Genomic DNA, 13,213 nt, shown 5'->3' with positions numbered 1-13,213 from the left:
GCATCAGGCCAGGTAAAATAATTCAGTTGTGATTTTTTTTGTTGTTGTTTCAAAACCAGAGAACAGAAGCTAGGATGCCTGAGAACTAATATCTCACCAGGCACCTATTTGACTTCAAGTATAAGCTGGTAGCCCTCTTTTTCCTTCTTGCCGCCTTATGGTCTCACTAACCTCACGGTGCCACTGAACAGCACAGGTTCCTGAGGAATTATTGAGAGTTTGCTGCGAAGATCTGCCAAACCAATGTCATTTATTTTCAAGCCATCAATTTTAATGCAGCCTCCAGACAGTTCAACCAGACGAAAGAGTGCCATTCCAAGGGAAGACTTCCCTACAAATGAGAAAGGAAAAACAATACTAGTGTTTCTACAGTCACAGCAGCTTTGAGATGAGAAAGCATTTTAAAAGCTGCCAATGTGTAAGAAAAGTGTTTTAAAATACCATAAAGTCCTGGCAAACAATGCTGGGGTTCAGCATTTAAACTTCTAAGCAATTATAGAGGCAGGTCCTAATATTTTCTTACAGATGCCACTCCTACAGAGGCAGCCCACCCCTGCTACCAAAACCTTGCCACATAAACCAAATAAAACAATATTAATTGCTTATTTAGAAGCTACATTTTGGAGCTGGTTTAATTCACCTCACAAACAGGGGGTTTGATTCTTCAAATTACAGACATCTGAGAGAGTTCAGAGCCAAATCCAGCTGCAGCATCGGTACAGAAAACTTTCAAGAGAGTCAAATTAGCTGCCATGAGCATGTTGTAGGTACCATTCTGTGCTGGTAACTGGCTTGGGGTGTTAAACTTTACGAGTTTACCAGCTCAGGCATAGTAGGATATCCCTCTACTTTATATGAAAAGTTGTTTTCATTACTGTTTACAGGGATCCTTACTTACATATGCACATAAACAGAACCCACCACTGACAGATTGCTCAACCACTCCTGTGCAATTAACAATTTATTCAAGCAGAAGACAGAGGAGAACCAATATGACCACCCCACTCTATTCCATTCCCATTCTGTAAAAGTAGTAATTTAACTCTGCTTAGTGATTTTCCTTACCTGAGCCTGTCCTTCCCACAATGCCAATCTTTTCCTTGGGTTTGATAGTAAAGGACACTTTTTTAAGTACTAGAGGGAGGTTCTCTCGGTACCGCATCTCTGCATTTTCAAAAACAACTTCACCTTCCTGTGGCCAGTCCAGAGGAGGAGCTTTATTCTTAATTCGAGCAGGAGCTTCCAGGGAAAGCGTCTTTAAAACAAAACCAGAAGTTCAGTATCCAGTAAATAAAACACCAGAAAGAAAAATCATCACTTGCAGCTTTCAGCAGGAGTTCTTCCCTGCAGACTCAGCCCATATCAGTTTATGGCAGTTTTATGAACCGTGTGGCTGGACGTGGGCCCAGTGGTTCAGAAGTTTGCTGTGTTACACTGATCGCACTGCTATTCCCTTCCTGTTGCCTCAGTAATGACATCGGTCCTCCACACGAAGCTTTTCCATCAACAGAAATCAAAATATATTTTAGGCCTATTATTTATGAACACAATAATATTGAGTTCTGCGGCACTCCAAAGACTTGATGCTTCTGAATGCAAAATCTGCTGTATTTCTAAGTTTCCTTGGCTATGCCACAGCAAGGTCGCTTCTGACACAGAAGGGAATGTCCACATGCTGCCGTCCTCCTTCTCTTCCTCATTCTCCCCTGCTCTATTAAATCACGGAGTCAGTCAGGCCCCTTCCAGCTTGCTCACTTTTGCTATTTTACTCTGCCTCTCAATAGGTCCCTCATTAAGCAGTTCACTGATTAAACAGAAAAGCAGCACCTCTGAAAACCAAACATGCGCCTTTATAGCATGTTTAGAATGAAGCCAAGGTCACTGTCCCATATTTGGCACAAGCAGCCTCAGAGAACAGCAGAAATCCTGTCACAGGATTCATCTCATGTAACTTTAAACACATACAAAGTAAGAACCTCCAACTGAACCAGGCCCATCAACTCCTTTATAGTCACTACAAAGCAGCTAGCATTTCTGGAGCGTGATTGATCTCATTCCAATATAAACACTTCGAATGGGTAACAAATTGCCCTCTGGAGATTGCCATTTCCTACACTGACTATAGAGAGATCCCACAGGGATTATGTCAGTTGTGGACATCTGCAATATCTAGTTAGAGGCAAATTAATTGTGTCCCAAGGGTTTGAGAAAAACAGCAATTTTCTACAACAGTGCTCCAGTTCTTTGGGCTTGGTGCTGATAACAGTGACCTTGGAGCCTGCACTAAAAGAAGCCAAGCCTGGGACTTGGTAAGGCACTTGTATGGTGGGACTTGGTAAGACAACAGCCTGTATGGTGTTTTGCCACTCACCCACCCCTTTGCATTGGATTCAAACTAGTTTTACAGTTTCATAATAAAATAGCTGTCCAGAGATGCAAATAAAATAAATTTTAAAAAAAATCACAGAAAGCGTTGCTTAATAATGATATAAAAGGATAGGCAGGAACTACAAAAAAAACCCCCACAAAACACACACACAGAGAACAGTCTTCAAGTTTTGCCACTGAAGGCCTGACAGTGATAGAACCATATCAGCCCAGTGGAGATACCAGGCAGTTTTTGTCACACAGTTCTCAGCTTGTCTTGTCACCAAGTCTTCCATATACAGAAATTTTCTAGTTAGATGCCACAAGGATTAGGGGAGTGGGCAGTTTTAATTTTTTTTTTCTCTTCAGTATTAAATCCACCAGCTAAAAAAAGTTCTACAAATATCAACTACTACATAGTCCAAATTTAACAAATAGATACATGTCTCCCTCTTAAGTTCAGAGAGAATGTGTATTAAGCAAAGATGCCTTCCACCTCAAAGACCAGAGCCAGTAGAAGGCTTTCAGCTGGCTACGCTTTTCCCATTGACCTACACCCAGTTCTGCATACACAGATCCTCATTGTGAAGAAAGGGTTACAAATAATCAGAGAAATCAGAGCAGCTTGCTAAAAATGTAGCCTGGCACATTTCTCATGTTTGCAATAACAGCAATCGCTTGACTTTTAAAGCATATTTCTATGTTACATAACATAGCTGTGGAGAAAGAAGTAGACTTATTAAGATTAAGCAGAATTACATGTAGATAAAGTAACAAAGAATTACTTGTGTTAAAATAAAGGAGTTCCATTAGGTTTGGAATGAAGGGTGCCAGAACACCATCCTTTTACTGTAAAATATTGTATGGAATTCCCAGTTGCCCCTTTCACACACTCCACTCTTTACTGAGAATGTCACCAAACTTTCAATACCTTTAGGAACTTCAGTGATGCCTGTAAGCTGAGTTACCTCCCAGCTCTTGTGCCATTCATCCTGCCAGTGCTTATATACACACTTCATAAAACAAATTCACTCTGCTGTATCACAGTACATGCATTAATTTGTTTACAAGATCAGAAACATACATTCTGTACTAAGGCAGACTATGGCTGACTTTCTCTTCTCATATGCCAGCAACATTACAAGCAACAAGAAATGTTACACCAGGCAGCTGAATGTATTTTTGTCCTACCTTGATATAGTGATCAATCCTCTCCACTGAGGTGAAGCGAGCTTCTGTCTCTGAAGCAAGCCTGACTGTAAACTGGAACAACCCTGTTAACTGGAGTGAAAGGAGAAAAAGACACATTTAGAGAGCTACAATTTATTATTGAATTAAGAGATGAACCCAATGGATAGTGTGGCCGGCAGGACCAGGGCAATCATTGCACTGTACTCAGTGCTGGTGAGGCTGCACCCTGAATCCTGGGTTCAGTTTTGGGCCTCTCACTATAAGAAGGACATTGAGATACTGGAGAGAGTTCAGAGGGGGCAACAAGGCTAGTGAAGGGTCTGGAGCACAAGTTTTATGAGGAGCAGCTGAGGGAGCTGGGGCTGTTTAGCCTGGAGAAGAGGAGGCTGAGGGGAGACCTTATCACTGTCTACAACTGCCTGAAAGGAGGTTGTAGCATGGAGGGTGTTGGTCTTTTCTCCCAAGTAGCAAGTGAGAGAACAAGAGGAAATGGCCCCAAGTTGTGCCAGGGGAGGTTTAGCTTGGATGTTAGGAAAAAATTCTTCCTGGAAAAGGTGGTGAAGCAGTGGAACAGGCTGCCCAGGGAAGCGGTGGAGTCACCTTCCCTGGAGGTGCTTAAAAGATGTGTAGATGTGGCACTTAGTGACATGGTTTAGTGGTCGACCTCGCAGCATTAGGTTAACAGTTGGTCTCAATGATCTGAAAGATCTTTTCCAGCCTAAATGATTCTATGATATTTGATACAAGTACTCCTGCCATTGGGCAACACACAGCTAAGGTGCCCAAGGCAAACTGCTTTTAGATAATTAATAAATTACGGTTATTTTAAAATCACTTGGAAAGCCAGCAGTTTGGAAAGGTTTCCCACAAGCAACAGCTTTGAATATTAGCCAAGTTTTGTAATTTCACCTTACCACCACCAGGAGGCAGAAAAGGCCAAACAACAGCTCTAGTAAGTATTCCAAGCCCTCAAGCCCATCTAACCAGCACAGCTGCTCGCTGTGAAAACATCCTGCAGGCAATACATTAAAACATCAGTTTGGCAGATGTCTGATGTACCATCAATCAAATTTCTGGAAATATTCAGTAAAATTGCAATATGCAGCATATGAAGAGCCTCAAACCAATTCTTCTTTACCATTTAAAAAGCAGCAGCTCCCCAAAACAGTAGCCTTAAGCACCTAGCTCCTCATAATTTGTAATTTGCCTGCTAGCACAAGGTCCTGACTCTGAATTGCTTTCCCCTCCATTACCAAAAGGGGTAACAGTATTTTATTGCATTCTGGTGCACATAGGAAAGTTTTCAGTGGTGCGTTACTTTTACTTACTGGCAATAACAACGTTAAATAAGAAATATTACAGTATGTGGACATACTCACCTGCACAGCATATGAGATAGCCAGCCCAGCATAGGCAGGAGGAATCTGGCCATGCATTAAGACAATCATAAGGCCAGTGGTCGTGATAAGAGCAATGCTGATAATGTCCAGCCGTACAGCTAGCCAGCGCATTGCACAGCTGAACAGGTAAAATGGTGCCTGATTGTCATCTAGGAGCTCCTGATACCTGAAACAAATACAGGAAAGGTTAGTAGACCTCCACAGGCCTGATGTTCTACAAATAGCAGAGCTACTTAAAACCTTGTTCCAGTATCAGAACTCAGGGTCATAAAACTCATATGTCACTGACAAAGTTTCAAACTAGGCCATGAAACCAGGGTTTGCAAATATTCTTGATTAATGTCAGATATCTACTCAGCTTGAACTCTCACAAGTCAAATTGCCACGTTTCCTTGTACCACAATGAATTATGCTTGGAGTGAATCAAAATTCAGGGACACTACACGAACTTTCACCACAACTTCACCTATGCAAGATCTCCCAGAGGATGCTCAATGGCTACAAATTTCTCCATGGGTAACAGCAGCAACATTTCAGAATATGGACAAAATATGCACCATTTTATACACAAGTGTAAAAGTAGACTGAGTTTTGACAGGACTGGTGACACCAATTTAAACACATTGAGAACCACTTAGTTTACAATCCTGACACTGCAGAGCTGAGAAAATATATTCAAGGGGAGAAACTGGAGAGATTCACAAAGCCAGTAACTAGATTTTCCAATCGTGCAACTCAGTATTACATCAATCACTGCCGCACACTGTGCAGTGCCTTAGTGCTCTAGCAGCAGCAATGCTAAGAGACTGCGACTTGCACCTCCACAACCTTTCATCTAAGCTGATGTAGCCGTGTCTTTCCAGAGCTTCTGTGGTGGTTTTCCCTGTGCTCCCAGCGCTGTTGGTCTCACGACCTTGCACCTGCAAAACCCTGATATTGTTATGGCAGGTTCTCATGGGAAGCAACTACCACTCACATGAGAAGTGTTTCACTTTCCCTCACTAATATTTGTTTTGCAGATTTTAGTTTAAACTAGAGAAAAACAAGCATAGTGCCCAAGGTGGCTAACAATCACTTAAATACTTGATAAATGCTACCCACTTACACACATGCATATAGACTAACAGCTCATCAATATGCACATTGAGGTTTCGTTAGCATGCTCTAACCAATGCTAATGCCATCACAAGGAGAAACAACCAATGAAGTATGAGCTGCACCTGATGAAAAGAATATACTACCAGGGAAAAGTTAGGGCCAAAATGTTGCCCTCACCATTATCATTGCCCCTGCTGCACTGCAGAGAACTCCAGAGGAGAGTAGGCACCTGGGAACCCATCGCTGTTCTTCCACTGGCTACTGGGGACTTTTCCCTTCCCCTTCTTCTTGTTCTCCTTTTTTTCCCCAAAAAAGTAACATTCACTCTTAGAGCCAATGTATGCCATGAGCTACAGGCCCCATTAATAAATCTTTTTGATTGTAAACCTGTTGCACCCTGCTTTGTGCTCCACCACTCTCTGATGGATATCTAGACTGACCTGTGCAGAAATTCCTGTCCTTTGTGGTAGGCATGGATTGTGGAGAGACCCTGTATGCTGGACGTAATATGAGACAGGAATGGAGACTGTGTGATGTTGTCCAGACGCTTGAGCTCTCGAATAAAGACTCTGGAAGGAAAGAAGCACTTTTAAGTGACATGTACAACCACTATATGCCAACCACTACATTGATGCATATATAGCTGAAGAATCCTATGTCCTTAATAACAGGTCAAAGTATCTCTCATTTTATGAAAGCAGCTGATGCACTTACCGAGACACAACATGCAGAACTGTGAACAGGACAATGAGGGGCCCCACTGCCACCAGGAACCAGGGGAAAACCCCAGAAATCACTCCCACACAGAAGAACACAAGGATGACATTCTGGATGAACATTTCCGCTTGAAATGGCAAACGAACATCAACTGGAAAAGATGGAGGGGAAAAGGGGAAGATCTTGAGTACAGAAAGCTACAACCACCTGTATAAAACAATTCAGTCCAGCTGCACATCATCATTGACAAGGACAGTGATTTCTCATAGTTTATTCAAATTAAAAATGTACATTTTCATTAGGGGTGCTTTTATCTTCTGCGGTGCTAGTAGTCTTTCCAATTATTCCCATTTGCAGAAATAGAGCTGATGGAATTCTGATCTAATCACCACCTTTGCTGCACATCAGCTTCACCCTGATGCTCGAGGTTCCCCCTGCATTAACTGCTACGAGTCCACATGCAGTCTGTACATACAAAAGCAGCTGCACATTTACTTCTTTATAAGTGAACAGACAGATCTGAAATACCAGCTGCCTTCCAGAATCATAACCCAGGTACATCTCAATTCCCGCTTTGTCTGTTACAATTACACATTTGGTGACGATATAGGATAGGATCACCCCCACAGCAGGAGACTGAAGAGTCTGAACTGGGAGGTCTGAATGCGGGATCTACAGCGCATACAGTGAGAGCTACCTTCATCCATGTCTTTGGAAAACCTGTTGAGAATCCGCCCAGTGGGTGTAGTGTCAAAGAACTTCATGGGGCTACGCAGAATCCGTCGGAAGAGGTCATCATGAAGCCTTGAGGATGCTCTGAGAGTTCCCTGACAATGCAGAAAACATGGCAGCATTATGAAAGGACATTTGCCTTTCTGCCACTGCTCCTCCCCTGGGCACCGAAACATTCTGCTCATTTTCCCCCTCCAACCATAAGTTGTTTTTTCTTGTGTTCTGCGCTTCTGACCAGTGGAAGGAAGCTATTAATTTGGGAAGAAGTTTAACAGAAAGCATGATGCAGCCCCAGGAAATGACTTACGGAAACCTCACAATCCACAATTTGACTTCTGCTGGTTCAAAAGTCTCTCTTGGGAGGTGACCAAAAGAACCACGGTGACAGCAACATGCAGAAGTAGGAGGTGGGAGTATATAAGAAAAAACAGCAGCATTGGCACATACCTTTACAAAAACAACACCACGAACAGCTTTCAGGATCAACATAACTGCCATTGACAGCGCATAGATGCCAGCATAGTAATGCATGTGAGGGTTGTCTTTCATACTGCTGCTTATGACGGTATCATTTCCCAAAGTCACAGTGGTGTTCTGCAGAAAATCCAAGGTTTCAGTAAAAAGACAAGGATTAAGCATGTACACCTTACACATGGTAGAACTTAACCACCCTCTGTCCCCTCCCACCATATTTGATATTTCTTCTTTAAATAAAGTACTTCAATGATCTTTGAATACTTTGGAAAGTTTTCCTTAGCAGATACTTGACATTCAGGTTTGTAGCCCTCAGCCTTTTCTCTACAATATCTTTAAAAACACTACCGCAATAGATACTTTGATTCCTAATCTTTCATTTCATGCTTATTATTTCTTTTCTTCTGAACAATGCCACGTACTTGCATACCACCACTCCTATTATTCACCTTGGATAGGTTGTACATTGTCTTCTTACCAAACATGGTTGTTATTTTCTGCCCGTACAGAGTAAATTCTTTACTATCACACTGTTGTACATTCTCTTTTTTTTTTTAATATTTAAGTATGTTTAAGGACTCCATTGCTTATTTTAATATTGTTTGCCATCTGTGCTTCATTATTTCTTCTGAGGTTAGTAGTTTGCTCCGTCCACCCAAAAAATAATCTTGCAGTTATATTTGAATCTTTAAATGCAACAAGACTTGCAATCAAAGCCCCTATAGTGGGAAAAGTCCCAGCTATCCCAGGTCAACACAGTTTTCAAAACAACTCCTAAAAGTCATTTGACTTAAGTCATGTACTTTTTAACAAGATTATCCTATTAGATGTAAGGTCATGTTCAAACAAAAAACAGCACTAAAATTAGTAATTCCTCCTTCAGCTTGTTGGCCTCTTTCAGATTTTCACTACCTTTTCTTAGACTAACCAAGACAAGGAACAAGGAGGCAGCATAAAACCACGAGCTCTTATATCTTTTTAGTGGAGCACTCTTTTTCCTGGGGATGAACTCTCTAGTGAGATCACCTCCCAGGGAGCCTTATAACTTAAGTTTGGAAGCACCATTTGGTCTCATAGGACTGCTTGGGATTAGTCCAGGAGAGCAATTCCCCTGCCAGTTAGACACAGGAGAGTAGAAAAGCTATTGATCTTACTCCACTGCCTTGCTTGATCCAGAAACTCAGCCACCAGTTGCTAAAAGCCGTACTGCCCACATTCAGCACAAAGAGCGCCATGATGACGAGGAATGCGAAGGGACCTCCAGCTGCCTGAATGTAGATGCCATAAACAGACCAGGGCACAGAGCCTTTCCCTTTCTCTTCCAACTGGACCAACTGGCCTGTGAAACAAAAGAACAGGAAGGAGTGAGGAAAATAAAGCTGTTCCATGAAACTTCTGTTTGTCAATACCCACAAAACTGCAGTCATTTTCAAACTGTACAGAGTACTTTCAGAAACACAGACATTATTTAATAGGCAGAACTCAATGGTTCAAACCGTTTTTCAAAAAGTCACACTTCCCCTGCAGAACCATTCACATTGTGGTATGTCTGAAAAAGTGTAATCAGCACAGACTTAAACACTAGGCTGGCATCAGCCTCACTATTGCTTTTTAAACCCTGCTGAAGTTCAAAGTTAACATTAAACAGAGAGAACCACAAAACAGAGGCCAGATATTTCAGTTCTTCCTATATAAATGCTATGTCCTGCCTAGGACTCTACAAGTATCAAGGTATCTACATTGCCCTCTCAGCACAGGATGGAGAGCTGATGCAGGAGACACGGTTCTACAAGCTCCTTTGAGCTGACGGCATCTGACCAGCGGCAACCTCACGGAACTTAGAAACACTGTGCAGGCACCAATATTTAATGAATTAATGGATGTCTTTTGCCCACTGCATGTGTCTTGCCAACCACACTGAGTGACCAGGACTTGAAACACCTTTTAAAACCTGAGAGGTACATTCATAATACACTTTGAAAGAAAATGTTTTGAGCTTATTGGTATATAAAATAATTACAGCCAGAAATCTGATTAAATAGTTACCCTCTTCCTTCTTTACAACTTTCTCCTTCTTCACAGACCCTGTTTTGGTACTTTTATCCTGGGGTCTTTTCAGTGAACTGTTTGTGTTCTTCTTTATATTAATCTGCAGGAAAACAATAACACTAAACATACCAGAGTAATTTGCTTTGACATTTTCATATCTGAACACAAACTTTTTATAAGCTGCCTCCTAAGGACAAAGGCTTTCAATGCTTAGCATTCACATTGAGGATATTAACTTTGCTGTTATTACAGATGACTGCCAACTCTGGTGGATTAAATTCTCCTCCTTTATTAATCTGAACTGCTACCAGTGTGTATTGGAGTGTGCAAGGTTAATTTCTAGAATCAGGGACACTATGAGCATACATGGTAGAGGAATTTCACCCCTGCTACTGAGATGAAGATTCAATCCCTCTGTCCCTTGTAAAAACAACTCACAATTTCATTAAGAGGCTCTTTTTCCCCAAAGACCTTAGTACTTCACTCAGGAGAGCTCTGGTGAAACATATCTAAGGATGAAGTCAGGTTAACTTGGTCTCCTAGAAATCAAATGTCCAAAAAACTAAACTGCACACACAATTACTGTTCTAAACCCAGTCATCTTCCCCTAAACGAAGTTACTATCTCTTCAGAAACAGCCTACATTAACTGAAGCCCCCTACACACCATCTTCAGGCTCATCTTCCCACACTCTACATGAGAAGAGACATCTCACACATGTCAAACCACAGAGGATCTAACTTTACCATTCATTTATTCTTATCCCATAGAAATTGCAAATGAATGCTCCTTCCATGAGCAAGTGTTCACAGAGAGATAGTGAAGGTCGGCCATGCACATGGACTGTAGAATCTCATGTTAACAGTCATCACATTAATCTTAAAAGCGGCAGAACTATAATCTTCATGCCTCAGAAAGGATATGCAGAGTAATGCATTATAGCCTGTTGCTCCTTTCACTAACATCTCCCAGGAGAAAATTTCACCAAGCACCTTCTACATCTGTGTACTTATCACAAAGCTGCCTTTTCGGAAACTTATTTTTTCAAATGCCTGCAACTTGTGAATAAGGAGCTTCTCGTCTCTATAAACAATAAATGCTGATGTGCTTTTTAATTTCCTCTCACTAAGAGAAAATGCACACAAAACTTAGAGAAGTAAAACATCATGAAATAAAAAGGAGCAAAGTAGCTTACTCCAAAGAATAAGTTCAGGAAACGAACAGGAGAAAGGTGGGAAAAAATAATTTGCTAAAAGTTCAAATGCATGTCCTAGTGAATGTTATTATTTTCTAGATTCACGGATTTTCCACTGACTAAAATACTAGAGCACAAATCCAAATTTGCATTTACAGCTATTGTTTCATAACAGAAGCAGTGTCAAGCAACAATTAGTTCCTCAAATCCCCCCCAAACATTTTCAGTTATAATTCTAAAATACTGTCATGTTGTGTCACTTTTGCTGTGCCTCAGTCACACGCTACGTGTAAAAGAAGTAACAAACCAGTAAGAATGTTTTCAAAGGTTGGTCCTGTGCTGATTTGGAGGTAAATTAAGTGAGGTGTACAATACAAGAGACAACAAGATTCCTGCTCTGAGCATCACCAGAGGAGATGGTTCATTACTTTCACATTCAACTTGTGAGCTTATTGGCAGAGTCCCTTCCACTACACATTCCTCAAATGTGAACTGTGACCGCAAATACAAAGCGTTAATGGAGCACAGCCAGGAAATCTATCGGTCATATCATCACACAAACACGTGAAGCCATTTTCCAGCCTTCCAACCACGTCATTTGGTTCATCTCATCAGTAAAGTCAACATTCATAGCACTTTAAAATAAAAAAAACCCAAGCACCTCAATATGTGGTGTCTCTCCCAGCTGTAGGTTGTTAAAAATAGTAGCGTAGTCCCCATTTAAATTCATCAGTTCCTCATGACTTCCTCGCTCAGTGATGCAGCCTTCTTTCATGAAGATCACTTCATCACAGTCAACAAGATACTGGAGAAAATGGCAGTAAGAACAAGCCTCCATCATTATGTCAGATAATCAAACACTCCCACACCATCCTTTTCAGTAATTTATAGATATTTTCACAACATACACCTCTTCCTAGATAAAAGACATCTGATTTTTAAAGGTCCTGCATTGACTAGAGCACCATGATTACTCTTACTTTACACAAATAAAAAGTTTTTACATTCTCTCAAAAAACAATCTTATGGAAGACAATTCAGGATACTTAAACACTGCAAATGCTGATATACTAACTATTAATATTTCTATATACAGATGGCAAAAAAAATCTCAGAATACATAAATTCTGATTTACTGACACCAAATCTAAGTGTTTTCTGATGTGATGAACTAGCTTTATAGCAAGTTAGCAAAAATATGTTGTTCAAAACCACTTATTTCTCTGGTAAATTTTCTTTAGCCAAGTGTTAACAGACCTGATCAGACACCAAGCAGCACTGGTATCAAATAAAGAACTAGATTGTATTCGATGCATATTCGCAAACTAGTTTGTAAATGTAAACCATGCATCCTATAGACAGACAGGGATGTGCTGTAACAGGTCAGGGTATAAAAATTTCCAGTATGAGGGCAACTGACTAAACAACATTTCAAGAAAGTCTAAGAAAATATGAGAGATGAAGTACCTGAAGCTGATGAGTGATGAAAAGGACAGTCTTTGACTTCAGGTGCTTCCTTATTGCACTGTTAAAAATGTGATTTCCAACATGAGCATCTAAGGCACTAAGGGGATCATCGAGGATGTAAATGCTCCTGTCACTGTACAGGGCTCGAGCCAGGCTGATTCTCTGACGCTGCCCTCCGCTCAGGTTGGCCCCTCGTTCACCAATCTGCACAGACACACACCCATTCTTTTATTCTATGGCACCATGCACCACAGATATTCAGAGCTCAAGAGTTGACCAGAATGAAGCAGATAATATTTTATTTACATGTATATACACACCCCATAATATTGTATATTGTTTTAATACATATATAAATTCTATAGTTTAGGTGTCCACTTCCTTGTGAAATATATTTTTACATTCAAACTCAAGGTTAATATGCTTGAAATGTGGCAGTACTTTTTTGCTTATTTTACTTTTTTTTTAATTAACATAGGCATGCTCTTTTCTTAGCTGTTTTAAATCAAGTTCAAATAGGTTC

General features: G+C 40.8%; 1 protein-coding gene across 3 annotated transcripts in view; it reads right to left on the bottom strand.

Moving 5' to 3' along the window:
* ABCC5 (ATP binding cassette subfamily C member 5) overlaps nucleotides 1-13,213 on the bottom strand; it is a 46,404-nt gene that overhangs the window by 4,790 nt on the left and 28,401 nt on the right. For all 3 annotated transcript variants that reach the window (XM_065639679.1, XM_065639680.1, XM_065639681.1), the window contains exons 15-26: nucleotides 12,691-12,894; nucleotides 11,885-12,028; nucleotides 10,026-10,128; nucleotides 9,134-9,318; nucleotides 7,953-8,099; nucleotides 7,471-7,600; nucleotides 6,771-6,924; nucleotides 6,497-6,625; nucleotides 4,938-5,124; nucleotides 3,559-3,648; nucleotides 1,066-1,255; nucleotides 172-331 (exon numbers count right to left, since the gene is read on the bottom strand). In XM_065639679.1, the coding sequence (XP_065495751.1) occupies nucleotides 172-331; nucleotides 1,066-1,255; nucleotides 3,559-3,648; nucleotides 4,938-5,124; nucleotides 6,497-6,625; nucleotides 6,771-6,924; nucleotides 7,471-7,600; nucleotides 7,953-8,099; nucleotides 9,134-9,318; nucleotides 10,026-10,128; nucleotides 11,885-12,028; nucleotides 12,691-12,894 (1,823 nt within the window). The remainder of the gene's footprint in view (nucleotides 1-171; nucleotides 332-1,065; nucleotides 1,256-3,558; nucleotides 3,649-4,937; nucleotides 5,125-6,496; nucleotides 6,626-6,770; nucleotides 6,925-7,470; nucleotides 7,601-7,952; nucleotides 8,100-9,133; nucleotides 9,319-10,025; nucleotides 10,129-11,884; nucleotides 12,029-12,690; nucleotides 12,895-13,213) is intronic.

This window comes from Caloenas nicobarica, chromosome 8, assembly GCF_036013445.1.
Source record: "Caloenas nicobarica isolate bCalNic1 chromosome 8, bCalNic1.hap1, whole genome shotgun sequence".
Taxonomy (NCBI): Eukaryota; Metazoa; Chordata; class Aves; order Columbiformes; family Columbidae; genus Caloenas; species Caloenas nicobarica.
Note: the sequence above shows the minus strand (reverse complement) of the source record. Positions and strands in the feature narration are given on the sequence as shown.